Source organism: Diadema antillarum, unplaced genomic scaffold, assembly GCF_040938485.1.
Source record: "Diadema antillarum isolate AM-2024a unplaced genomic scaffold, OU_Dant_1.0 seq00001126_RagTag, whole genome shotgun sequence".
In the NCBI taxonomy this organism is placed as follows: domain Eukaryota; kingdom Metazoa; phylum Echinodermata; class Echinoidea; order Diadematoida; family Diadematidae; genus Diadema; species Diadema antillarum.
The window spans coordinates 650,882-677,667 of record NW_027271940.1 but is presented as its reverse complement, the minus strand read 5'-3'; the positions used below and the strand labels follow the sequence as shown (position 1 = coordinate 677,667).

General features: G+C 41.0%; 3 protein-coding genes across 3 annotated transcripts in view; all 3 read left to right on the top strand.

The window, feature by feature from the left end:
• Positions 1-2,300, top strand: part of LOC139743998 (protein furry homolog-like) — a 93,032-nt gene extending 90,732 nt beyond the window's left edge. Inside the window, exon 59 of the mRNA XM_071654466.1 lies at positions 185-2,300. Coding sequence (XP_071510567.1) covers positions 185-1,428 — 1,244 coding nt within the window. The 3' untranslated portion in view covers positions 1,429-2,300. The remainder of the gene's footprint in view (positions 1-184) is intronic.
• A 7,832-nt stretch (positions 2,301-10,132) lies between these two features.
• Positions 10,133-14,186, top strand: LOC139743980 (UDP-glucuronosyltransferase 2B1-like). Its single transcript, XM_071654447.1, has 4 exons — positions 10,133-10,696; positions 12,443-12,629; positions 13,130-13,352; positions 13,904-14,186. The coding sequence occupies exons 1-4, from the start codon at positions 10,133-10,135 to the stop codon at positions 14,184-14,186; spliced, it is 1,257 nt and encodes a 418-aa protein (XP_071510548.1).
• Positions 14,187-20,414: 6,228 nt separating this feature from the next.
• Positions 20,415-23,924, top strand: LOC139743979 (UDP-glucuronosyltransferase 2A2-like). The gene is made up of 4 exons (XM_071654446.1): positions 20,415-21,236; positions 22,166-22,352; positions 22,836-23,058; positions 23,642-23,924. The coding sequence occupies exons 1-4, from the start codon at positions 20,415-20,417 to the stop codon at positions 23,922-23,924; spliced, it is 1,515 nt and encodes a 504-aa protein (XP_071510547.1).
• Positions 23,925-26,786: the final 2,862 nt, after the last annotated feature.

Genomic DNA, 26,786 nt, shown 5'->3' with positions numbered 1-26,786 from the left:
ACGTTCAAGCATCATTAAAAATGTCCATTTGTAATCCACAAGTGACAGAGTTCCAAATGCGACAGAAATGAAATTGCATTTTTGGAGCACATGAGGATTATATAATCCCATCAAGAGTTTCCTCATTGATTATGTCAATTCTGTAACTTACTTTTCCTCCTTTGTGGCTGTCTCAACCATGCAGGAGTCCTCGTGATATCAAGGTCAGGTCAAGACCTCCAAAATGCCTGCCATCGCCTGATGGGGATCAACGCCCAGCTGAAGAAATCCATCAAGGTCATCGAGGTGATGGGGACCAAGGAGGAGGTGGAGGAGAAGAGCGAGATGGAGAAGGCGGAAGGAGAGGGGAGTGGCACAGGAAGGGGCGAGGAGAAGGTGAAGATGAGGAAGAAAGGTAACAGGAGAGGAAAGGCAGACGGGAGGAAGAGCTGGAAGAGTGAAGGAGACCGGACATCGAAGGAAGGGGGTGGGGACGTCGTGGCCCGCAAAAATAGTGGCTCGACAGATGAGAAGAAACTTAAGGAGAATAGAAAATCGATGGAGGAAAAGAAGCGAGCTAGCGCAGAGATCGTTCTGGACTCAAATGTTACGAGTGAGGAGAAGAAGGCGGATAATGAGGATAAGGTAAAAGGCACAGAGGAGCAGACACAAAGCGTGGAGAAAGTGGAACCGATAGTCGTCATAGTAACCAATGATGATGTCAGTGGGGGAGGAGAGAGCGAGCCTCGTGAGGCAAAGCTGGTGCATGTCACACCGTCAGACATCAGCGAGCAGGGAAAGTCTGATGAGGGGAGGGAAGTGACCCTAAGCGACAGTCCATCGAACGATGATCGCAGGGATGCCAAATTGCGTGAAGCTGTGAGTGATGAGGGGACCAACAAGGACAAAGTGGATGAGGTGGTAGAAGAGGGTGATACCACTGAGATGAAGGAGACGGCGGAGGAGGAGGAGGAGGATGCTGAGCCAGACCTGTCGGCCCTCATCGAGGCCATCGAGGAGATAGAAGAGCAGACTTATGGCAAGTCCTCGATGGAGGTCCTACCTCTGCGGCTCAATGAGCAAGGGGATGAAGGCTCATCCGTGGACCTCCCTAGCCCGTCTCCCCATCCCAAGGGGGACATCCTTACCCCCCTCTCGGACATGGACAGTGGAGTCATGGCTGAGACTCCCGACTCGCAGCCTGCAGACAAGGGTGACTCGTTCGGTGACGGGGCCTCCATCGACATCCAGGTAACGCCTGCCGAGGAAAGCACCAAGGATTTCACGATGGACGTTAGCAGCGAGAACCAGAGAAGCAGCAAGGAAATCCCGTGTGGTGATGGCAGCCTGGAGGGTGAGAAGATAGCATCTGGTAGCGAGGATGACATCTGGCTGAGAGACCCAAACTCTAGGCCACCCTCGGGTGAATCCATCTGTACTGATCTGTGATAATGAGAGCAATATTCAGGCTTTAAGTGAGAAGAATGTAGCATTCTTTCCATCGGGAGACAATTCATCCTTGAAACTTTAAACTATCAGCTACCCTCCAGATATGCGTGGGAGTGAGAAGTTCTGTTTTCGTGAAGCACTATGTTATTTGAAGTTTTTGTGCAAGACACTGATTTTCAAAGACAATATTCAACTCAGTCAATAACCTTATATCGTGATTGACATGTTAATTCCTTTAAAATTTTGTCTGGTGATGAGAAGGGTGCATTTCATTGTGTGTAACAAGGACAGAGTCTGTTTAACTTGAGTGAAGAAAAGTATGATACTCTTTGATTCTTTCTGAAACATGTAGCTGTATGCTCCTTCAATTTTCTTTCTTCTAAGCAGTGCAAGTTGTTCATGTGTAATAAGATTTCCAGATTTGTAAAAGACAGACAGTTTTCATGAGTGTAGATTAGGCTTTGAATGTACTTAGATGATTTGGGCTGAATGTCTTTTGAATGTCTGCTTGTTACTGTGACCATTTCCAAAATACTGACAGAGTGCAAATAAATAGACAAATAATATATATGCCTGTTATAGAGGTAATGATGCTCAGTATTGCATTTTGTCTTTGTATAGAATACTAAGCACCATGATAGATGGCATGTGACTATGAAGTGAGCTCACTTTGTGTCAAAGAACTTTGTACCCAAGAGCAGGACTATTTCATTGGTAATGATTCCCAAACTGTGCTGCACCCTTTTCAGAGAGTTATTGGTATTGTGTACTTTTGACAGACTTGCATAATGTTCAGGTAGCATAATTGTTAGAAATGTTCACATCAGTGTCCAATTTAATGAAATTTGGAGACTTTCTTCAGTGTTAATATTAGCGGTCAGCAGTTGATTGGAAAATAATCCAGAATGATTGGAAAATAATCCAGAATGATTGTTTAGATAATGCCATTTTTAAGAACGTCATTAGAAATATGCTTTTTGTTATGTGTGTCTATTTTTGCAATGAATGCCAACACATGATGCACATCACCAGAATTCTCAATTTGTTTGAAATGTCCAAGATCATGTACTGTTTGTAGGTTTTGTAGCATTCTGAAGCCTGGTTATTTGAGTTCTGCTTCAAACTCTGTTTTTGTCTCATGAAGCTTGGAACACTCTGGCTTTAGACTTTTTACTTGACGTCAAAAAATGGTATAGCAGGACGAGGTTGGTCGTTTTACTTTTAGGTGTAAGCAGTTCTTTTTGAGTTGCCATGGGACCTGTACATAGTATGTTGTATTTATGATACAGTGAATGCATATTATCGCACCTCTCTGTCAGAGATTGCATGCGACGGCAAAGAGACTTGTTCATTCAACGCTCGCTACTGTAGAAGTGGAAATTTCCATGGTGTTGAAATTTTTGCGCATTTCGCGCAACCAGAAGCTAGCACGAAGATAAAAGCATGTGAATATTTTTGCATCCCATATGTTCCGCTAATTAACGTCCTGATTCCACAGAATTGAAAACACGTGAATGTCATCGTACCCAGCCAAGCGCGTAAATGGTTAATGCGAAATTATTCACTTTTACAGTATATCTTTCTCCTGCAATTTCACTGTGATTTTTTTGTTTTGTTTTTTTGGTCTTTGAATATGATCTCTTATTGTGAGTGGCTGGCAACATTATGGCTTTTGTACAGTATTTATGACATGTTCTGTGTATGCTAGTTTGCCTGTGTTTATCTGTCAGGGCTACTTTCCATGTTCCATTGTTATTTGCAATATCATGCCTACTCAATGCACATATTGACCCGTTCATTACAGTAAGAAGAGATCCTAAGTTTGTTGATCTATGTGGACAAGGTAGTCCAGGATTTGATTGGTGAGGAATGAAGGAATGACCATGTCTTGTCATCTGCATCAGCACTGGAATGCAGGAAGACTTAGATGTATAAGTGAAGAAGGATCACCTAGGTTTTTTTTTTTTTCCTGACTATCAACTGTCTTAATCCGTTAGGAAGACAACTCCCGAGTATACTCGGGCAGGGGTCTATGGGAAATGTGTGTTGTAGTAAAATCAGCCCTCCCTTAACGAGTTAATGTTTTCCAATAGTATGAGAAGGTTTTTTTTCTTGTGCTGTGAGCGGAACACACATGTACTCACCCAGAAAATTGTATGGGTCCAAATTCGTCATTTGAAATGAGCAAGCTTCTACCCACGTGTCTTGTGTGTGTGTGGTTTTTTTTTTTTAATGTATGTGAAATCAGTGCATGATAGTGCTAGTGGTGACGTCATGTCTATTACAAATTATTGCACTGAATTATGCCATTTGCTTGTTGATTCAAGGTAAGTTTTTAGCTGCAGTGATATATTCATGCCCAAGTTATTTCTAAATTTTGAAGGAAATTAAGTCATTTGCTAGTTGATTCAAGTTAAATATTTTGCTGCAGTGATATATTTTAGTTTGTATTGTTCAAAAGAATTCTTGGTTTGCAAGAGCCAGTGGTAATAAGGTGTCTTTGATATTGTGTATGGTGTACTTGCTTCGGTATAGGATGAGATGGCTACAGAGTGTAGTGAAATGACAGACCCTCCCTGTGTGTTGGCAAGCTTCTACGATAGTTTATGATTTTCCTGATAGACTTTGCTTGAGGCTGCATAAATGAAGGAATTTATCAAACAATTTATTGCTAGGGCTTGACTAGATAAGGGACTGGTTTATTGAAATAAGATATGTATTGTTTAGTGAACAGTATCTGGTGCTTTAAATTCAAAATTGCTAGCCGCTGTTGAGACGGTGTAGTCATGGCACTTGTGAACAACTTACTGGTAGTCATTTAGAGAGCGTTCTTTGTAAGTTGAGCCATGCAAGGGGAGCTTATGTGACAAATATGATAGATATTTAAAGGTAGTGATTGTAACCATGTTGTCATGGATAAGTAGTGGTCAACGGAGAAGAGGATTATGAACACGGTCAGTGTGATGTAGAAGTCTTCAACAAGTGCTGATTTTGGGCAGAAATTTGGTGTCTGCCCACGAAAATGAGCAGCCAATAACTACAGCCAATGACTACAAGTGGCCACAGCTGGTCTCTAAATGCAGGCACTGTTATTCAAATTTCTTCCATTGTCTAGGAGAGGTGAGTTGCGTTTGTTTTGACTTTATGCGTGTGTGACAACCAGACCCAAGTTTTTCTATGTTGCTCTATGTCATCAGGGAAATTTGGCCAAAAGTTAGGTGGTATGCTCATTCAAGGTCAATCTTAGCACTTTGTTATGAAAAATGCTAGGTGCGTAGTCCAGGTCCGTATTATGTTCCATTTTCAAACGTTTGATGGATGCAACATTGTGATTGGTGATGTGACAAGGGAAAACCACAGGGCACTGTGGTAGCACCAGCAGTTAGTTAAACTAGGAGACTCAGATGTGAGTCCGTCAGTTCTATGCCCTAACTTGGCTGCTGCCATCTTAAGAAGCAAGGATCTGTCACATCAAAGAGAATATAAGAATATGATAAATATATCAGTTTTGTGGATGGATATTAACAATCTCTATAGAGCAAAATTGCACATATTCTTTGTATGTTATACAATCAATTCAATTATTTTCTCTGGGGTATTGCTATTTCTACAAAGAGTGAGAAAAATCTCACAAATTTGATATGATTTGGTATTCCCCTGATTCAATAAAGAAGACTTACAATGTAGTATTAAGCTTAAACAGAATTTTTTGCAACCAGATATTGCATTACAGGTAAATTACTGAAGTTGATGTACTTTTGATGGTCATGTTTTCTTTCTGTGACGTAGTTGTGCTTCAGACATTTTGTTCCAGGTTGTTGGTCAGTGTGTGCAGGATCATTTCTTGTATCAGGCTTACTGGAGAAAGCCCCTTGAAACGTTATATGTGGGTGTATGAACATAATAACTTGGACCAATAATACTTTGGGGTCATAATGTCAAAGGTCACTGGTCAGAGTAAAAATGTGAAATTTCCTATTTTGCGTGTTAATTGTGCAGTACAAGTTTCAGCAGGATCTGATGGAATTAATGGCATTCATAAGTACTCCAAGCAACGACAACAACAAAAAACAGGAACAAATAACAAACAATGGTAACACTGAGCCATCGCTCTGTAAACATGTTTCCTTCTGTAAGCAATTTCAGGGCTTTTATGCCAAGACCGGTGTGGTGTCGAGTTGTTAATCCTGACTGCATGGTTTGGTCTGATGCAGCAAGCACCTGCAGTCACCAGCACCAGAACCTCTTCAGTCCCCAGTGGCAGGATTCCTTTCATTGGATTGGTCCTTTTCCAGTGTGTGAGGGCAGTGTTTACAGGAAGCATGAAGTGGACAGTGCCATCAATGCGTGTGGAGTTTGGCCCACTCTGCTCTGGTGGGTAACAACATGGCGGCATGATGCTCTGTAAGTCAAACATGTAGCAAGGGAATATAACCCATGTTGTGCCCAACTGAAACCAAGTTGACCAAATTCTTGTGTATTGATGGCTCTAAAAGCAGAGTTCATTTAGGTAATGGACCCTCAAACCATGCTACCTTTCGAGAGGAGATGGGTAGCTGTGACAGGTCAGGGGTAGAAATGATGTAGTGAGAGACTTTCTTGCACAGTTGTCTCTTTACAAAACAGCGTGATGCGGTAGTTTTCTCTGCGGAAATATTCATTCATTAAAAAACAGCAACAACTCTTAAGTATGGGAGTAAGATTGCACGTTTGAACCTGAACTTGAACTGTATTGTTTGAGGGGGAAAAAAAAAATCTCTCAGATATTGCTTGCAGTGTCAGGGAGTGACAGTGATATTTAGCTCGATCCCTATGAATCTCCCAAATGTCCATAGACTTTGTGCAGGGTTCACATCTCTCCTGGAGAAAAAGAGTTCATTCATGTTGACATGATATTTATCCCTTACCCCCAGTCAATCATTGCAATATGTATGTCATCAGTATTAGCAGAAGCAATGGATGTTTTCAAACCTCTTAGGCCAGAAGTACTTTTTTTGTGTGGTGGAATGTGATATACAGTATGTGTATCCTGTCTCGTTGGAATTCTGATTCGGGAGGAGTTATGATAACAATGAAGAGATTGATTCTGAGTTTGATGTATATATACATGTAATGCCAGCAACAAAATACTGTTCTTAGCCTTCCTGTGGTTTTGTTAAATTCCCACATCTAATGCTCCCATATGTATGTTGTTTGATGCATACTTTGTAGAAGCACTGTGAAAATGTAAATTATTGGAGCTCAAGTCACATGTAAATGTTTTTCTTTTCTTTTCTGCCGTCATTGTATGATTGCGAAATAAAAAAGTGGAGCTGTAGCTAAACATTTACACATATTGTCCTTAGCATGGGTTATGTCGATGTACGTTGTGTGGGTTGTTGATACATGTTTATGATGTGTGGGTTGTAGATGTATGTTGTCGGGTATATGTAGATATGCTGTTATTCAGAGCTGCCAATTCTCTCTAGATTTTACAGAAGGCTTCCAGGAATATAAACTAACTCTTCCTTCACTTTCTGGCTGGAGAATCTGAAAGCATCCATGATTTTGGAATAACATGTATTTAATGCCCTATTGAGCTGTCTGAAACACAAGAATCTCTCTGAAAAGCCTCTTGGGACCTCTCCACCAAGCTTTGTGTGTGAATACACATTGGCAGCCTCACTTGTTAAAGGTCCTGTTTACCTTTGGGAGCAGTGATTTAAAAATGTTCAAGATATCACTTTTGATGCATATATATGTGTAGGTCAGTTGTATCACAAAACGATCTACCATATAACATTTTTGCAATAAAGCCTGAAATATAAGGAGATATCACTATTTTTCTCATTAAACCATAACTATAGACAGTCTAGTCTGGAAACATTTTTATTATAACTATTATTCAAATTTTGTATACTGTATTTAACAATACTGAACAACGATTAAACTGGTTCAAATTTTGACATTGGTTGTTTTTATCCCAGATTCACATTTTAGAACTATTTTGAAGCACCAATGCTGGGTTTTTGTTTCGTCTGCAAATGGTAAATTATGCCTTTAATCTGCTGGTGTGAGTGTATGTGTGTGCTTTATTTGATCCTACAGTATTTCGCATGACTATCACGGAATGCAAGCTCCCACGTAGTCTAGATTCTTGACATCTTTTTGTGATGTTAGTATTCTCTGAAGTAGCTGTATAAACCTCACTGTATGCGTCAAGTCAAGTGATCGCGCTATCGCGAGTTCTCCGCTCCGACAGGATCTCAGGATCGCGCTGTCACTCGACTTGACGCGTACGGCAGCGAGGTATGATAATAATTGTAGTAATACAATTTGTAGCTATTTTTTATATCGCGCATTTCACACCACGAGTATACATCTCAATGCGCTTTACAAACTATAATTACCCCGATCACTGGGTACATTATTTCCAACCAGCACAGACCTTTCTCACTCGATCTGTACTTCCTAGGGAGCATTTCAGCCAGTTGCCATTTTACAGGAGCGCACATACTCATCAACCAACATTACCCTTTCTCATCCTACCGGGTACCCATTTATACTCCTTGGTAGAGAGCCACAATGTGCCACCACGACACCTCCAATGATGTATAGCAGCTGCGTCGGGGAAGCAAACAAACAAACATAAATGAGACTAGCTAAGCTGCAGATGGCTATATATATAACATGTTGTATTAGAGAGAGCGTTTTTACATGGCACACACCATAATTGTAGTAGTACAATTTGTAGCTATTTTTTATATCGCGCATTTCACACCACGAGTATACATCTCAATGCGCTTTACAAACTATAATTACCCCGATCACTGGGTACATTATTTCCAACCAGCACAGACCTTTCTCACTCGATCTGTACTTCCTAGGGAGCATTTCAGCCAGTTGCCATTTTACAGGAGCGCACATACTCATCAACCAACATTACCCTTTCTCATCCTACCGGGTACCCATTTATACTCCTTGATAGAGAGCCACAAAGTTCCACCACGACACCTCCAATGATGTCTAGCAGCTGCGTCGGCGAAGCAAACAAACAAACAAACAAACAAACAAACATAAATGAGACTAGCTCAGCTGCAGATGGCTTTATATATAATATTTTGTATTAGAGAGAGCGTTTTTACATGGCACACACCAGAGGCTGTAGAAAGTAATCGGACGATATATTTTGGCATTAGGTTTGTAAGATTTGATTTGTAAGATGTTACTGACTCTATCGATCCCCTCTCGGGGTATGAGAGTACAAACATATTCATAGCGTGGATGTGAAAGATAGCAACCACTGCTACCTGAGCGATATATGATAAAACATACGCAAGAAATTGGTTTTCATTATATACATAGCGCATTCCAATTTTCTTGGTCCTCGAAGAAAATCTTAACACGTGTCCGCTGTCATCTGATTCACTAGTGGACGAACCGGCTCCTCCTTCGCCTTTGACGTGGGGTAGACAGTGTCATGGTTGACCAGACCCAACATACCTCGAGTTCCTCCCCCCCCCCCACCAAAAAAAAAGAGAGAAAAAGACAGGGGTCCCTAGCTATTAAGTAGACTGTCGAAGTCTTTCATTACTCTTCGATTAGAACAATGAACAAGAAAACCATTTTATCGGCTTTGGACGTTTTGTTGTTCTCAAATCCTGAAAGCTGAAGCTTATAGGTGTAGTCGTTGTCAGGTTAGTCTTATCTCAGGGTACGCATTCACGCCTCTCGCTTCTTCAGATAAACGTTATTTGTCATCAGAATGTTGTGCATAACTCACTGTTACGATAAAGAATTTATTAATGACCATGACAACAACGAGCGATGTCGCTTTTGGATCGCTCGTGCGATCTTTCGCAATTTTCTTGGTGTTGTTTGGATGAGTGGTCCTTTGCTTCAATCAGTCTTTGTGCCCCCCCCCCCCCCCCCCATCCTTCCTCTTCCTCTCTTGACTGCACCACAAAAGACTGGTGAACTGGCCATTATCATGTAGTAGATGCATACCAGTGAGGACGTGAAACAGATGACTTGGCTTGTTTTATGAGCACATTCAAAGGAGCTCTTTAATCCAACTGAAGGAACTCAATCATGTCATTGACAAGCCTACGATGGGTACTGCGTGATGGTGTTTTCTTCTTTTTCTTCTTAAATCTTCTTCGATCAGGAGAGTCTGTCGAATCAATTTCCTAAATGAAAGGAAGATTTGCTCGCCAGACGTGTTTTGCTGTCGTGAAACATAAACAGCGGGTTGCCTGCAAGTGCGTGATATATCACGATAGAATCATTTAACTTATGCTTCCGAATGTGATTGCCCAGCGTACCAAAACTACCAACATTAAGGGTTGTACGAATACGAAACAGTGTTTTGCTCAGTTCGGTGCATATACGGTGGTCGTCGACCTAGGCAAGTCCTGCCCGAAGAATAGTCATGAATTACCTGGTAGTCTTTCTCGTCATTTCTGTAGCAATAGGTAGTCTCGAATCCGTGGCGAATGGCGCCAATATCTTGATATACTCTGGAAGTATAGGGGGTAGCCATCTGGCCTCGGCTTCGTTTCTTGGAAAGGAGCTGGTAAGACGTGATCACCGAGTTACTTTCCTCGTGAGCGTCGAACAAGCTCACGAGGCCGGAGATCCGCGCTACGCGGAAAGCACTTTTATTCTTCATAACGTCAGCAGTTCACACGGAGACATTGCTTCGAAAATCACACATTTCGCTGCCATGTCCTTCAACATCGGCCAGACTCAAGCCACCTATCGCCTGTACGAGTGGGGTGTGAGACAGACCGTCGAGCACTGTCGGTGTATTCTTCACGACAGCATGGAAGACTTGCGGAAGGCCGAGTTAGACCTGGTGATATTCGATATGAGTTTAGGACAATGCGCGGCTGTTGTAGCAGCCAAACTTGGTGTGAAGTACATGGGACTTGTGCTTCTAGCTACCCCTCCTTTGGTCACCCATTTATCCATGGGAAACCCGTTTCTGCCTTCCATCATGCCTCTTTCCATGTCTGGCTTACCGCACAGCATGACATTTGCGCAACGCGTGCGGAACATGTTGAGCTGGATGATTTCTCAGGGCGTTCTTGCGCCTCGATACATACGGGAAATGAACAAGATGCTCCGAGAAGCTGGCATCTCGAAGGAACGTTTTCCGGACGTCCTGCGAAACACCGAACTCGTTTTGTCAAGTACCCATCCTGCTGTGGACTACCCCCTTCACAGGACACCAAACATCATCTCGGTTGGAGGCCTTTCTACCAGACCCACACAAGCACTTGAAAAGGTTAGTACCAAAATAAATTATTTTTACGATGGTGAAGTTATGGCAACAACAAAAGACGATTATCAGGCTAATGACTATATTGACCGAAAGATCGGTCTGTATCTGTCCGTCGGGGAATGTTCCGCGGAGAGCGTCAATGGCAAAATATAAAAAGAGTCCTCCGGACAGACGGATCTTTCTGTCAATGACTATAGGGTTGTAACTCCATTGCTTAACGCCCGGTCACACAGCGCTTTACGGCTTAATCACGGCCATACACGTCAAAAAATGGTCTCCCGTGAAGCAGACGATGTTGTTCGCGTTGATGTCAAGTTTAAGGCGAGCTACGGTCGATTTGTAGACGTGGCAGGACGCGGGGAAAAATCGGAATGGCGTCGGACGCGGTAAAAAGTTTTGAACTGCTCAAAATTTTATTCCGCGGACAACCAAAGGTGACACACGTGGTACAGACGTGCAACACACGTGAAACACACGTGATAATCCGTGTTCCGGCTGTGATTAAAACTTGGGGAGACGCGGTAAGACGCGAAAGTTTAGCGGTCTGTCACGGGCAGAGCACGGTCATCTGACGCGTGTTACGCGTTGGTATCACCGGAAATGGCGTGTGTTTAGCAGCTTATCACTGACAAATGAATTTTTCCGCGTACATACACGTGGCTGGAAGTGGTTAGCCGTGCTTAGGTAGTGCTTCAGCAGTGGAACAGCCGCCAACGGCCATACCCCGTACAAAGCATGGCCAAACCAAAATTTGACCAACAATTACCACTTACGACCACGTCCACCAGATTTTCATAACTTTTTGTACCGGTACGTGATTTAGACGTGGAGTGCTGTGTGACCGGGGCTTATTTAATCAAGCTGTCTGTCATCGCTGATTGAATGGTGGTGAAATGCCAATAGTGGATATCTACCACCATCTTTCATTTTCATCGTGATTTTTTTTTCTATTCACAGAATATTGAATATCAAATGCGTCATTATCTTGAAAATTGACCGTACAAAATGTAACGCTGAATAGAATGTTTTGTTGGAATAATATCACCTACATATGGTAATTAACAGCTCACATTCTATATGAACAACAATAATGGCAGGGCTCTTTGGTAGAGCAGTGGCAGCACTGGAGAGTGTACCCTGGATGGAGACCTTATTATTATAATTATAGCTTCAACCTACTATGTACCATGTAAAAGGAGGTGAGTTCTGTTACTGATTGCTTGCAACCTATGCTTGAACACACTGATACGTAGGCAACGGAGAGTATTGTTTAAAGTTGTTGCAGTCTGTCATGCCAAAGGTTTAGTCTAAAAAAAACAAGGTCTTATTCCGAAGGTTTGTAAATGTGAAACGATATCGTTATTCCTAAGGTTCGTTTATCCAAAAATGGAAGTGTTTATTAATCCGAACATTTTGTAGCGTTGTTCTGAAGGTTCGTTAACCCTAAAGTGAAATGAAGATCGTTCTTCCGAATTCTCAATAGTCCGAACATCTACGTACACGGGATTTGCATGTTTAAAAATAAAGACCCTTCTGAATAACGAACATCACCATCTTTTTTATGCAGTATATTTGGAATCATACGATTTGTGCTGTTTTCTTCCGACAGGGATCAACATTAATTTTGAGAAGAAAAAGTAATTTGTGTGGTGTTTCTTTTTTGTCTTCTCCTCCTCCTCCTCCTCCTCCTTCTTCTTCTTCTTCTTCGTCTTCTTCTTCTTCATTTTCGTCTTCTTCTTCCCTGTTAAGGATCTGGAAGACTTTGTCCAGAGCTCTGGAGATCACGGTCTCGTCATATTTACGCTTGGTTCCTATCTGTCCGTCGTCATACCCGACATCGTCCGGGTCTTTGTCGATGTCTTCGCTGAGGTTGAGCAGAAGGTCGTCTGGCACATCGATGACTCTGCGTTCGACATTTATAACATCACAATGCCTCGTAATGTCTGGACGTTGCCATGGCTACCACAAAATGATCTTCTTGGTAATTTGTAATTATTATGACGCTCATTTCTTCTGTCGAAACTCTGGCTCGAGTGTGTTAGAGGCCACGCTATACGTTAACGTATATTAGGCCTTCGTTTTCTGCAGGATATGGCACCGTAAGATCTCATAGTTTCTTCTCTAACGGACGTACGCACATGTACTATAAACAAAGAGCGTAATACAGAACCGGGTAGTTTCTAGCGATATTGTCGCTCTAGAATGTTCAATTTTCAAATATACTTTATCTACTTTCATGTAAAGAAATAATTTCTGCTATATGTTTGCGAACTGATGTCATTTATTTGAATGACCACGGTCTAGGCATTTTTTTTTTCCGGGGGGGGGGACGGGGATGGGGAGGGGCAACAACGGTATATCGCCGTCCCTTTTGCTAATTCGATGCAGAAGAAGTGAGGAATCCTCCTAATCCTTCCTCACGATCCGACTCGACAGGTCATAACAAAACTCGTCTGCTGATCTACCACGGGGGCAACAACGGTCTCTACGAAGCAATCTACCACGGGGTACCTCTCGTCGTCATGCCACTGATGACGGACGGCTTGGACACTGCAACTCGCGTGCTAGATCGCGGCATCGGACAGGTCATCGACGTCACAGTCGACTTCAACAAGGAAGCCATTCTCCAGTGCATTCGAGAGGTCATCCACAACAATACGTACGTTTTCCCGCTATCTATATTGCGATACTGTTAATACGAGTCGACTCCTATGATCCCGTACGAATTAAAACATTGATAAAACGTACTTGTATTTCATTGCACTATAGAAGTTACCTCCATTCGTCATGTTCATAATGGATGCTGTGAACTACTAATATGAGTGATATGCAAGATTGATGAGAGTATACAGTGTTGCTATCTACACGATATTCGTTTCGGTACAGTCGTATAAGTCAAAAGTTCATAGGCCCTAAGCAAAATTGTATTTTCGTTCACAATATTTCCTTTATTACAATGTCGCATTGATTTTATATAACTGTGTGCATGTGAATTTCTTGTTATGTGTATAGGCCTAATCGCAGTTTGTTGTCTTTGTTGTTGGAAATTAAAATGCATTGTAAATGAAATGAAATGAAAGATGCTATGACTTTTAAAAACATGTCACGATTTTCTTTCGTCTGAATAATTTGTTGATGTCAAGTAACGTTGCGTTTATGTCTTTGCTATAGCGTAGCTTATTTACATTTATCTCCTTTCTGTTTTCACAGGTACAGAGAGCGAGCAGAGAGGCTTTCCGAGATTTTGCGTGATCAGAAAGCGCAACCCGTAGAAATGGCTGCTAACTGGGTTGAACATGTGATGAGCTATGGCGGAGGATACCTGAGGCCTGCTACACACAGCCTTAGGTACTGGCAACTCATAGGTCTGGATGTGATCGCGTTCTTCATGCTGATTGGACTAACATTTGTCTACGTCATATACAAAATTCTGCGCATGTGCGTGGAACGGATCCATTGCATCCATCAAAGATCTAAACTGAAACCTGAGTGAATACGGATGAGATTTTAATCTGAGTTGATTCGACATAAATATATTGCGTCCTCTTGATCGCCAGTGTGTAGTCAATATGATCTTGACCAGACTCTAATAGGGCCTTCTTTGAATGATACAGAAAACAAAAATCGAGGTGTTCACCCCAAAATTCCGGGCAGTCCAGAATTCCTAACATCTCTTTCCATTGATACAGAATAGATGTTATCGTGTGTATTCCATTCCATCTTTTATCTCATTTTTACTACAGGACTCAACACTATCTCCCTTCATTTGTGGCCTGAAAAGAAATGCAGTTTCGTGAAGTAAAAAAACAAAACAAAACATAAAACAAAACAAAAACATTACAATACGTTTTGAATCTTGTTGTAGTTCCCCGATCAGGCCAACGTTGATGTCGAGTCCTGCCATATACAATACGTCCCCAAAAATTACAATCGGAATTTCCCCATTAGTAGCTTTTAAGATAATCAGACGATCTAAATGCCATTTCAGGGTATGAAACTGTAACTTGTAACCTACATCTTGCAGGAAAACCCACTCATTTTGGTTCAGTGGTCATGGGGAAATGTGGGTCTTTGTAAAGCATTTCATGGGTCCGTTTCTTCCATGTTTAGCACTTGAATGAAAATATTTTGCTTACAACTGTTAGAGCAACTATCTAATGAATTCATATTCTTTGCATAACATATCAATATGTAAATATAGGAATATGTAAATATTAGTGTATTGTTCATCCTATAAAGAAAACAGGAGAAAAAAGTAAAACAGAAACATAAATCCAAAAAGGAGGAAGAGCTCAATCCAGTCTTTCATGAGTTGATGATTTATGTTCACACGTTACCAATGTTTTGCAAAACTAAAAAATGTGCTTCCCTTTCTATGTAGTTCATTATTCATTTTGTTAGCTGAAACTCTTGGGTTGAAGCTAAAAAAGAAATAAGCAGTCATCTTTTAAATGGAAACCTTTTTCTTTCTTCTTTTTTTTTGTGCGAGGACACAATAAACAACTTCGGCGTGTTTGTGAGCACAATGAATGGACAACGCATCTCCTTCAAAACTGGGAGGGAAGGGAATTCTGACATACTTTACAAAGATCCCTATTTCTCTGTGACCACTGCAAAGCAAATCGAATGGGGTTTTCTGTAAGATGTAGGCAATGAGATACAGTTGCATACCTCAAATGGCATTTTGAGTGATTTACCGTCTTTATAGTTAATGTTGCAGAAAGTCCGATTGTAATTTGGGGGAGATATTCGGTAATATATGCATGTGTGTGGTTTTGTGTGTGCGTGTGCTTGTGTATATGAGAAACTGCGCAATATAAGTAGAAAACAATCGTACAGTTTGAGGGAAATCGAATAATCCTTTCAATAGTTATGACTTTTTAAAGTTTCGGTGCCACAGTTCGTAACGTCACTCATGGACATTGTTATGAACAAAATATAAACAGAATTCCATAGGATTTTATCTTTTTAACTGATAAGTTCACATTCCGTCCTCTTGATATTGAAATGTATAATTCCTTTGTTTTGTTTTTAATGAGTCGAATCTTTTTAATTATGTAGAAAAAAAACAGTTTGGTGCCAGGCGTTGTTGTGTCCTTTTATCTGTGATTGAGAAATTGATTGAGCGTGATGTAATTTGAACAAATAAATGCGGAAAGTTATATTCACTGTTAATTGCTCCTTATTTCAATGTACGTATTAATGATGTTTGCATAAAAGAACTGTGGTTTGCATTAGGTTTAGTCCTGTGGAATACTTATTGATGACAGATTCATGCTAATCACGCATATCCACGATTTCCACTGATATATAATATATATAATATATATATATATATATATTTATATATATATATACATACATACATGTATATATATATATATATATATATATATATATATATATATATATATATATTACAAACATGCTTCTTCGACTTTTTACAATGGATTTTAATTTCCGTTGTTTAATCTGATGGCTTGGTTGGGACTACGGAACTTCAACACCGAATTCTGAAATTCATTAGTTATGCAAATTTATGCAAATGTATGAAAAATTTTCAGAAATTGATGGAAATGAAACATCTTCTTCATTAAACAGTGGATTTTGATTCTGATTGTTTTATCTGATAGGGCTTGATTGGGACAACCAGAGTTCAACACAGAATTTTGAAATTCATTAATTTATGCATATTTTTGCATTTTTAAAGAAATTTACAAACATGCTTCTCCGACTTTTACAATGGATTTTGATTTTCGTTGTTTTATCTGATGGCTTGGTTGGGACTACGAAACTTCAACACCGAATTCTGAAATTAATCAATTATGCAAATTTATGCAAATGTATGAAACATTTTCAGAAATTAATGGAAATGATACATCTTCATTAGACAGTGGATTTTGATTCTGGTTGTTTTATCTGATGGTAACCTAGTCGGGACTACCAAGCTTCAACACAGAATTCTGAAATTAATTAATTATGCCTAGACCAAGTGACCAAGTGTCTCTCATGAGCTCGATGAAGACCCCTTCCCCTGGGGAAAATAAATGATCCAAAAGATTGGTTTCACTCATGGGCGACGCTACAATTGGCAGGGGCGTTTACTGCTGGTCAAAGGATAAAAACAAAACAAGGGGAGGAGAAAAGGAGAAAAGGGAAAACGAAGAGGGTGGAGAAAGAGACGCCTATTCATTTAATGCTTCAATAAATTCAATTATGAGTCATCTTCATTCTACACAAACTATATATAGATATATCACAGAAGATAATTCATACCCACGTCCTAGTACGCGTACGACGGCCTTATGTGAGAAACAAAAAAAAAAATTGCATTTTCTCTGATTTATTGCTACATGTCGTTACCATGACAACGCAGTACCCATCCTTTAACGAATGTTTCTTGTACGTCTTCACTCCAAGACCAAAGTGCGTGCCAACTATCGTGAGCATTTGGCAAAAATTAAGGAAGTAATTTAATCTGCAAGATTTTGTCATAGTTTGTTGCGATGATATACTGTTACCATGGCAACACACTAACCATCACATTTTAACAAAAGGCTCAGGGGGCTAGCCGCTAACCCGAGTATCGAAGTCAATACACTTGACGCAATTTCCCTGCAAATTAAGGCCCCTTCTCCCTTTCGCTAGGAGAACCCCCCCCAAAAAAAAAAAACAACAACAACAACAACAACAACAACAACAACAAAACAAACATCCAAAGAACCTTGGGTCCTTCTTCCAAAAGGATGATTCCTAGCAATTTTGGTTGAAATCTGCCCTTTGGTTCTGAAGAAGATAGAAATGTTATTCTCTTCCCCTCCCCCCTTGTTTGCTCCCCCTCCAAACTTTCACCCCTCTAGGAACCCAAGGGGGCCATCTTAAATATTGCCATGAACAGCTTATATTCCTCATCTATAAAGGTGTCTACATGTATAAAATATGCCTTTTTCCCTTAGCCCCCCCCCCCCCAGGGGGTGCACTTGACCCACACTTACGTGCAAATTTGGGACCCTATCCCCCAAGAATGATCCTCACCAAGTTTTATTGTCTGAAATCCGCCCACTGGTTCTGAAGAAGATGAAAGTGTGCTTTCCCCCATGCCCCCCCCCCCCCCCCCGGTCTCCAAGGGGGATACCCTAGGTATTCCCATAAACAAATTATATTCTTCAGCTACGTACAACATATCTTGAGAGTAATGTTTTTTTGCTCTGGAGCACAAATTTCTACCTATTTCCCGGGGGGGGGGGGAGGGGGAGGGGGCTCCCCATGGCGGCTACATGCCCAACATGAACAACCTTAGGACCCAACCCCCTAAGGATAATCCCCACCAAGTTTGGTTGAAATTTGCCCACTGGTTCTGAAGAAGAAGATGAAAATGTGTTTTCCCCCTTGGCCCCCACCCCTCAAACTTTCACCCCCTCTAGGGCCCAAGGGGGCCATCTTGGGTCTTGCCATAAACAAACTACATTCTTCATATATAGAGGTAGGCCCTATATACATACAACATATCTAGACTGTACTGCTTTTGGATTTGGAGAAGAAGATTTTTAAAGTTTACCCCTTTTCCTTTGGTGGTCCTCCCCCTGGGCCCCCTTGGGACCACATACTCCACATGAACAACTTTAAGTCCTTACTCCCTAAGGATGATTCCCACCAAGTTTGGTTGAAATCTTTCCACCGGTTCTGGAAGAGAAGATGAAAATGTAAACACTTTTATATGCATGACGCACGACCCACGGCGCACGACGCACGACGGACGGCGGACGGCGAACGAAAAGCGATCGCAATAGCTCACTCGAGCCTTCGGCTCGGGTGAGCTAAAAAAGTGCCTTGCCTGTCTTTACTGCAGGCATGACCATATAACCTTAACACCTTGACCGTTCAATAACTCTCAAGCCTATCCATGGGTTTTTAGTTCAGTTACCAAAATGTGCAGGCAAATCCACTTTTAACTGCACATTTTGGTAACAGTTGATCCCGTCAGGTATAGGTGCACTATCGGCACATTTTGGTAACAAACTTCTTTTACCAAAATGTGCAGTTACCAAAATGTGCCGTAACACAGTTACGGCACATTTTTGCAAATTGCACACTTTGGTAATTTACCAAAATGTGCAATTTACCAAAATGTGCCGTAACAAATCTCATTGTGTGCGTCAAGTCGAGTGATGGCGCGATCCCGAATAGATGCGTACGGCAGCGAGGTGTACGTAGCAGCTGCGTCTGCGGAAAACAAAAATAGAACAAATATGAAAGCAAACAAACAAACAAACCTTAAGATGAGACTAGCTACCAAGCGACAGATTGTTTTATACTTGTATTCGAGAGAGGAACATTGGGAGTGAATGTAAAGTGTTTTGACATGGCACACACCAAAGGCCGCAGAAAGTAATCGGAGGAAATATAATTTTGTCATTGCATGCTCGAACTATTCATACTGCTACGTAAGCGATGACAAAACATGCATAAGAAATTGGTTTTCCTATCTAGTGTACATGAATAGCGCCTTCCCATCCTCGAAGAAAATCTTAACACGTGTCCGCTAATGTCATTTGATTCATTGGTTTAACCCGCTTCTCCCTTGTCTTTGACGTGGGGTAGACAGTCTCATGGTTGACCAGACCCAACATACCCCGAGTTCCCCCCCCCAAAAAAAAATAATAATAATAAAAAAAATAAATAAATAAAAAAAGAGAGAGGGTTCCCTATCATGAAGTAGATTGTCGAAGTCTTTCATTGTCTAGCCACTCTTCGATTAGACTTCATTGAAGTTATACGCCTGTAATCTACATATGCTGTATTTTCATACTTTCAACAATGCTTATCGATGAACAAAGGCTGTTGCCTACCTTTTGTATTCCCATCCTTTGTCAAAGTTCAATGAACAAGAAAACTGTTTCACCGGCATTGAACGTTTTGTTGGTCTCAAATCCTGAAAGCTGAAGCTTATAGGTATCGGGTTAGTCATATCTCAGGGTAGGCCTACGCATTCACGCCTCTCGCTTCTTCAGTCAAACGTAATTTATCATCAAAATATTGTGTGTAACTCGCTGTTACGATAAAGAATTTGATAATGATCATAACAACAACGAGCGGTATCGCTTTCGGATCGCTCATGCGATCTTTCACAATTTTCTTGGTGTTGTTTGGATGATGAATAATTGTAGTTTATTGTGTTGTTCCTTTTTTTCAATCAGCCTTTGTGCCCTCCCCTCCTCTTCCTCCCTTGACTGCACCACAAAAGATTGGTGAAGTGGCATTGATATCATCAACATATTAGTGCATATTAGTGAGGTCGTGAAACAGATGACTTGGCGTGTTTTATGTGCACACTCAAAGGAGCTCTTTATAAATCCAACTGTAGGAACCCAATATATGCCAGTGACAAGCTTACGACGGGTACTACGTGAAGGTGCTTTTCTTCTTCTTCATCAGGAGAGTCTGTCGAATCAATTTCCTTGAAAGGACGATTTGCTCCAGACGTCTTTTGCTGTCGTTAAACATAAGCAGCGGTTTACCTGCAAGTGTGCGATATCTCACAATAGAATCATTTAATGTATGCTTCCAGCGCTGATTGCCCCGCGTACCAAGACATTAAGGGTCGTACGAATACGAAGTCGTGTTTTGCTCAGTTCGGTCAATACGGTGGTCGTCGACCTAGGCAAGCCCTACCCAAAGAATCGTCATGAATTACCTGGTAGTCCTCGTAATTTCTGTAGCAATGCTAGGTAGTCTCGAATCCGTGGCGAATGGCGCCAATATCTTGATATACTCTGGGAGTTCAGGGGGTAGCCATCTGGCCACGGCTTCGTTTCTTGGAAAGGAGCTGGTTAGACGTGGTCACCGAGTTACTTTCCTCGTGAGCGTCGAGCTAGCTCGCGAGGCTGGAGATCCGCGCTACGCGGGAAGCACTTTTATTATTCATAACGTCAGCCGTGCACACGAGAACCTTGCTTCGAAAATCACACATTTCGCTGCCATGTCCTTCAACATCGGCCAGACTCAAGTCACCTACCGCCTGTACGAGTGGGGTGTGAGACAGACCATCGAACACTGTCGGTGTATTCTCCACGACAGCATGGAAGACTTGCGGAAGGCCGACTTAGACCTGGTAATATTCGATATGACTGTAGGCCAATGCGCGACTGTTGTAGCAGCCAAACTTGGTGTAAAGTACATGGGACTTACGCTCCTAGCTACCGCTCCTTTCGTCACCCACTTTCCCATGGGAAACCCGTTTCTACCTTCCATCATGCCCCTTTCCATGTCTGGCTTACCGCATCGCATGACTTTCACGCAACGCTTGCGAAACACGTTGAGCTTGATGATTTCTCAGGGTGTCCTTGCGCCTGGTTACATACGGGACTTGAACAAGATGCTTCGAGAAGCTGGCATCTCAGACGAACGTTTTCCGGACGTCCTGCGAAACATCGAACTCATTTTGACAAATACCCATCCTGCTGTGGACTACCCCCTTCACAGGACACCAAACATCATCTCGGTTGGAGGCCTTTCTACCAGACCCGCCCAAGCACTTGAAAAGGTTGGTACCAAGCATTTCCCAATAGACAATGGCGAAAAGTTATGATGATAACAAGAGGCAATAAGTCCATGTATGGAGATAGACAGCTAAGGCTAAAGTGATGACTATGGATGACTCCATTCCTTAATCAGCTACCTGTCATCGCCGATCGATTAGTGGGATGAAACGTCAGTATTGGATACTTGCACTGTATGAGGATTAGATTTTAAGTATGATTAGACTTTTCCTATTCACAGATTATTGAATATCTAATACTTAATTGTCTTGAATAGGCCTATCGGCAGTACAAAAATATAACGCTGAATAGAATGTTTTGTCGGAATTATATATCGAATCTGAACACCTCGGTATATGGTGATCGTTGAATGAACAGTTCACATTGTTGAAGAAAAACTTCAAATGTATACCATGCAAGGATCCGAGGTGATTTCTTTTAATGATTGCTTGCAACATATGCAAAACGTATCGATAGACCTACATAGGCAACGAAGCGTATTGTTTAGAATTGTCGCAGTTTTTCATGCCAACGGTTCGTTGTATTCTGAAAATGAACAACAGGTCGTTATTCCGAATGTTTGTGAACCCCAAGACGAAATAAGGTTCGTAATTTTGAAGGTCCGTTAGTCCGAAAATGCAAAAGGGTTCGTTAATACGAACATGAAATAAGGTTCGTTATTCCTAAGGTGCGTTAATCCGCAAATAAATACAGATCCATACTCCGAACATCTAGGTATTTGTTTCGGAATAAAGAACCTTCGAAAAAAAAAAAAAAAACGAACATCACCTTTTTCTTCAAGTAGGCCTTAATCATCATTTCGCATAATAAGATTTGTGCTGTTCTCTTCCAACAGGGATCGACATTAATTTTGGAAAAAAAAAATGTGCAGTGTTTCTTAATTCTTCTTCTTTCTTTCCTTTTCCCTTCTAAGGATCTGGAGGACTTTGTCCAGAGCTCTGGAGATCACGGTCTCGTCATTTTCACGCTTGGTTCGTATCTGTCCGTGGTCATACCCGATATCGTCCGGGTCTTTGTCGATGTCTTCGCCGAAATTGAGCAGAAGGTCGTCTGGCACATCGATGACTCGGAGTTCGACATTCATGACATCACAATGCCTCGTAATGTCCGGACGTTGCCATGGTTACCACAAAATGATCTTCTTGGTAATTTGTCATTATCATGACACTCATTTCTTCTGTCGAAACTCTGGCTCGAGTGTGTTCAAGGTTAGGCCTTCGTTTTCTGCAGGATATGACTCTCGTAAGATTTTATAGTTTCTTCTCTAACGGACGTACACAATCGTACTATTAACAAAGTAGTTTCAAAACGGGTAGTTTCAAAAACTATTGTTGCTCTACAAGTTACCATTTTCAAACAAACTTTATCTACTTTTATGGAAAGAAATAATTTTTGTTACATGTTTGGAAACTGCTGTCATCTATTAAAGTAACCACGGTCAAGAAATTATTAGGGTTTTTTTTTTTTCCTGAAGGAGGGGGGGGGGGCAAGGATGGTTTATTACCGTCCATTTTGCTAAAAAAAAAAAACAAAGCTAAGAATAAAGAATCCTCCTACTCCTTCCTCACGATCCGACTCGACAGGTCATAACAAAACTCGTCTGCTGATCTACCACGGGGGCAACAACGGTCTCTACGAAGCAATCTACCACGGGGTACCTCTCATTGTCATGCCACTGATGACGGACGCCTTGGACACCGCAACTCGCGTGCTAGATCGCGGCATCGGACAGGTCATCGACGTCACGGTCGACTTCAACAAGGAAGTGGTTCTCCAGTGCATTCGAGAGGTCATCCACAACAATACGTACGTTTTCTTGCTATCTATATTCTGATACTGATAATCAATATATACGAGTCCACTATAATAATCCAGTACGAATTAGAACATTGATTGGCGTGAGTGCTTTTTAGCACTATAGAAGCTACATACCTCCGTTCATCATGTTCATAGCGGATCCTTCTGAACGGATTCCTGTTCACTAAGCAGTCCCAAATATATTGAAATCGCAATGTGTACACAGCTGCGATGAACTACGAGTAATACGTAGTGTTTTTACTATTTACACAATATTTATTTCGGTACAGTCGTATAAGTCACAAGTATATAGACACAAATTGTGTTTCCGTTCCCAATGGTTTCCTTTATCGCAATGTCGTGTTGATTTTGTATACCTGCATGTGTCCTTGTAAATAATTGCGTGTTCGTTTTTTGTTGGAAATTATTGGATGAGAGTGAATGAAATGAAATGAAATGAAATATGTTATAGCTTTAAAGAATATACCGCGATTTTCATTTGTCTGCATAATTTGCTGTTGTCAATTAACGTACGTTTGTGCTTTCGCTATAGTATAGGTCATTGACATTTACCTCCTTTCCGTTTTCACAGGTACAGAGAGCGAGCGAAGAGGCTTTCCGAGATTTTCCGCGATCAGAAAGCGCAACCTATAGAAAAGGCTGCCAACTGGGTTGAACACGTGGTGAGTTATGGCGGAGGATACCTGAAGCCTGCTACACACAGCCTTACGTACTGGCAACTCATAGGTCTGGATGTGATCGCGTTCTTCATGCTGATTGGACTAACATTTGTCTACGTCATATACAAAATTCTTCGCATGTGCGGGGAACGGATCCATTGCATCCATCAAAGATCTAAACTGAAACCTGAGTGAATACGGATGAGAGTTTAATCTGAGTTGATTCGATTTAGATAAATGGCGTCGTCTTAATCGCCAGTAGTCAATAATCATCTTGACCACACCCTACTAGGGCCCGCCTTTGAATGATACAGAAAACAAAAATCGGGTTGTTCAGCCCAGAATTCCTGACATCCTTTTGCAGTCTTTCAGTTGATTCAGTACAGACGTGATCGTGGCTATATTCCATTTCATCGTTTATATCTCGATTATAACTACAGGGCTCAACGCTATCTCTCTACTCAGGTGATGGCCCGAAAAACGAAATGCAGTTTCCCGTAATGGAAAGAAACATTCCAATACATTTTGAATCTTGTATAGTTGTTAAGGTCGAGCTCTGCCATATACAGTATGTCAAAGAAAAAGTACATTCGGACTTTCTGCATTGATAACTTTCAAAATAATCATACAATCTGAGTGCTATTTTAGGGTCCATAACCATAACTTGTACCTACACCTTGCAAGAAACCCTATTCAGTTCGGTTCACCGGTCACGGATAAATTTGAATCTGTGCAAAGCATGTCATGGAACCGTTCCTTCCAAGTTTAGTACGTGTACTTGAATGAAAATATTTTGCTTACAATTGCCAGAGCGACTAACAAATGAATTCATATTCTGTGCATATATCATTACAGGGCGGATCCCAGGAATTCTGTAAAGGGGAGGCGCCTTTAGAAAATTAAACACGTGTTAAAGGGGGCGCACGAGCCTCCCCCATTTTTTCTTTTTATTTCTTTTGTTTTAACAAAAAAATAAAGAGGGGCGCCCCCTCTGGATCCGCCACTGCATGTGAATATCAGACATGCTGGACAAAGATCCCTATTTCCCCGTGACCATTGAAACAAATGGAATGGCATTTTCTGTCAGATGTAGGTAATAATAGACAGTTTCATGCCTTGAAATTGCATTTGGTTGATTGTCTTTAAAGTTAATGTTGCAGAGTCCGATTGTAATTTTGGGGAGATATTCGGTAATAATTATATGCGTGTGTGTGGTTTTGTGAGTGCGTGTGAAAGGTGAGTAAATGCGGCAATATTTTATTTTGAAATATATCACTTTTAGATCTAGGTCGGAGAGGGAAATTCCTACTTTCCAGAAAATTTATAACAGAATGATAAGATTTCGGAATGAAGAAAAAGAAATTGCTCTAAAAAGAAATAAGTTGGGATTACATTTGCTGAAATGGGAAAATGTTTCTGAAACAAGGGCCGAAGTATTCTGTTTTCTTTAGTATTTATCATTGGTGAAGGCAATATTATGTGTTATTGGCCGCGCGCGGGGATGGGTAAGCTGTTGCTGGCAAAAAGTTTATATTGATTTTATCAGCAGCTATGAGTTTGATGAGTTGTTTGACGAATTTGGAGCAGTGCTTGCGTGCGGGCGGATGCTGCTTTTATGCATACGGTCCATTACGTTTTACGTATCAACATTTGGAAGTTGTTTCATCAGGAAGGAGGGTGGTATCGGTTCGGGTGTGTGTGTGTGTGTGTGTGTGTGTGTGTGTGTGGGTGTGTGGGTGTGTATGTGTGTATATGTGTCGGTGTGTGTGTATGTGTGGGTGTGAGTGTGGGTGTAGCTTAGGTTTTGGTGAATCGGGGTTGGTGGGATGGGGATTTGATTTGAAGAAGGATAGTTATAGATTGTATGAAAGATATTGGTGTGATTTAATATTTAGGATAGATGTAGATTTGTTTTGGTTGGGAGGGAAAGGGTTGGTTGGGGTTTTTTCATGAATGATTTCATTCTATAGATTTGTATAATGTATTATTGGATTTTTTTATGTATATGCCCTTGTAAGTGAGAATGAGTTACATGAGTCAATATATTCAAGGGATATAGGTTGGGTACATGTTAATACTTTCTTGTGAAGAAATGGTCAGTAGGGTTGGTTTATAATCAAGTTATTGATTTTGAAGAGAGATTATTTGCAGTATAAATTGACAAATGGATTTGTTTGTGTTTTGAATTGCATTTGTACCGTTTTTGTTCATGTTACACCCATAATGGGTTAATTTATGAATGATTTGAATGAAATCAATAAACATCAAGGAAAAACAAAAACAAAATATCAAGTAGAACACAATAGTAAAGTTTGAGGGAAATCATACAATCCTTTTAATAGCTATGACTTTTTAAAGTTTCCGTGCTACATTTCGTGACGTCATTCATGGACAGTGATGTAAACAAAATATGAATAGAATTCCATAAGATTTTATCCTTTTTTTAATGATAAGTTCACATTCACTTCTCTTGATACAGAAATGTATAATTCCCCTGTTTTCTGAAATAGGTGAGCCAAATGCTTTTTAATTGTGTAAAAAAGAAAACAGTTTGGTGTTAGGCGTTGTTGTGTCCTTTTATCTGTGATTGAAAAATTGACTGAGCGAGATATAATTCAAATGAATTAATGTGGAAAATTATATTCACTGTAATCGCTCCTTATTTCAATGTACTTGTATTAATGATGTTTGCATAAAAGAATTTCGTTTGCATGGGGTTTAGTCCTGTGGAATACTTATTGATGACAGATTCATTGTATCACGCACATACAAAATTTGCACTAATATATCATATATATATATATATATATATATATATATATGGGGCAGAGGAACTGTTTAGGGTGGGGGGGGGGGGCTTTATGGTCAATGGTACCCTCAACACTTTCACGAGAAGATTCTCGTGGAGGAACCCCCGGGGTGCCATGGGTTCTGCTGTCATCTATTTTTTTTTTCCGATCATTTTTTCTTTCTTTTCTAGAGCCAAAAGTGCCGGGAGAGGTGAGAGGAAGCCCCCCCCTCTCCCGTTCCACGACCCCTGCCTAATTACGATATGCA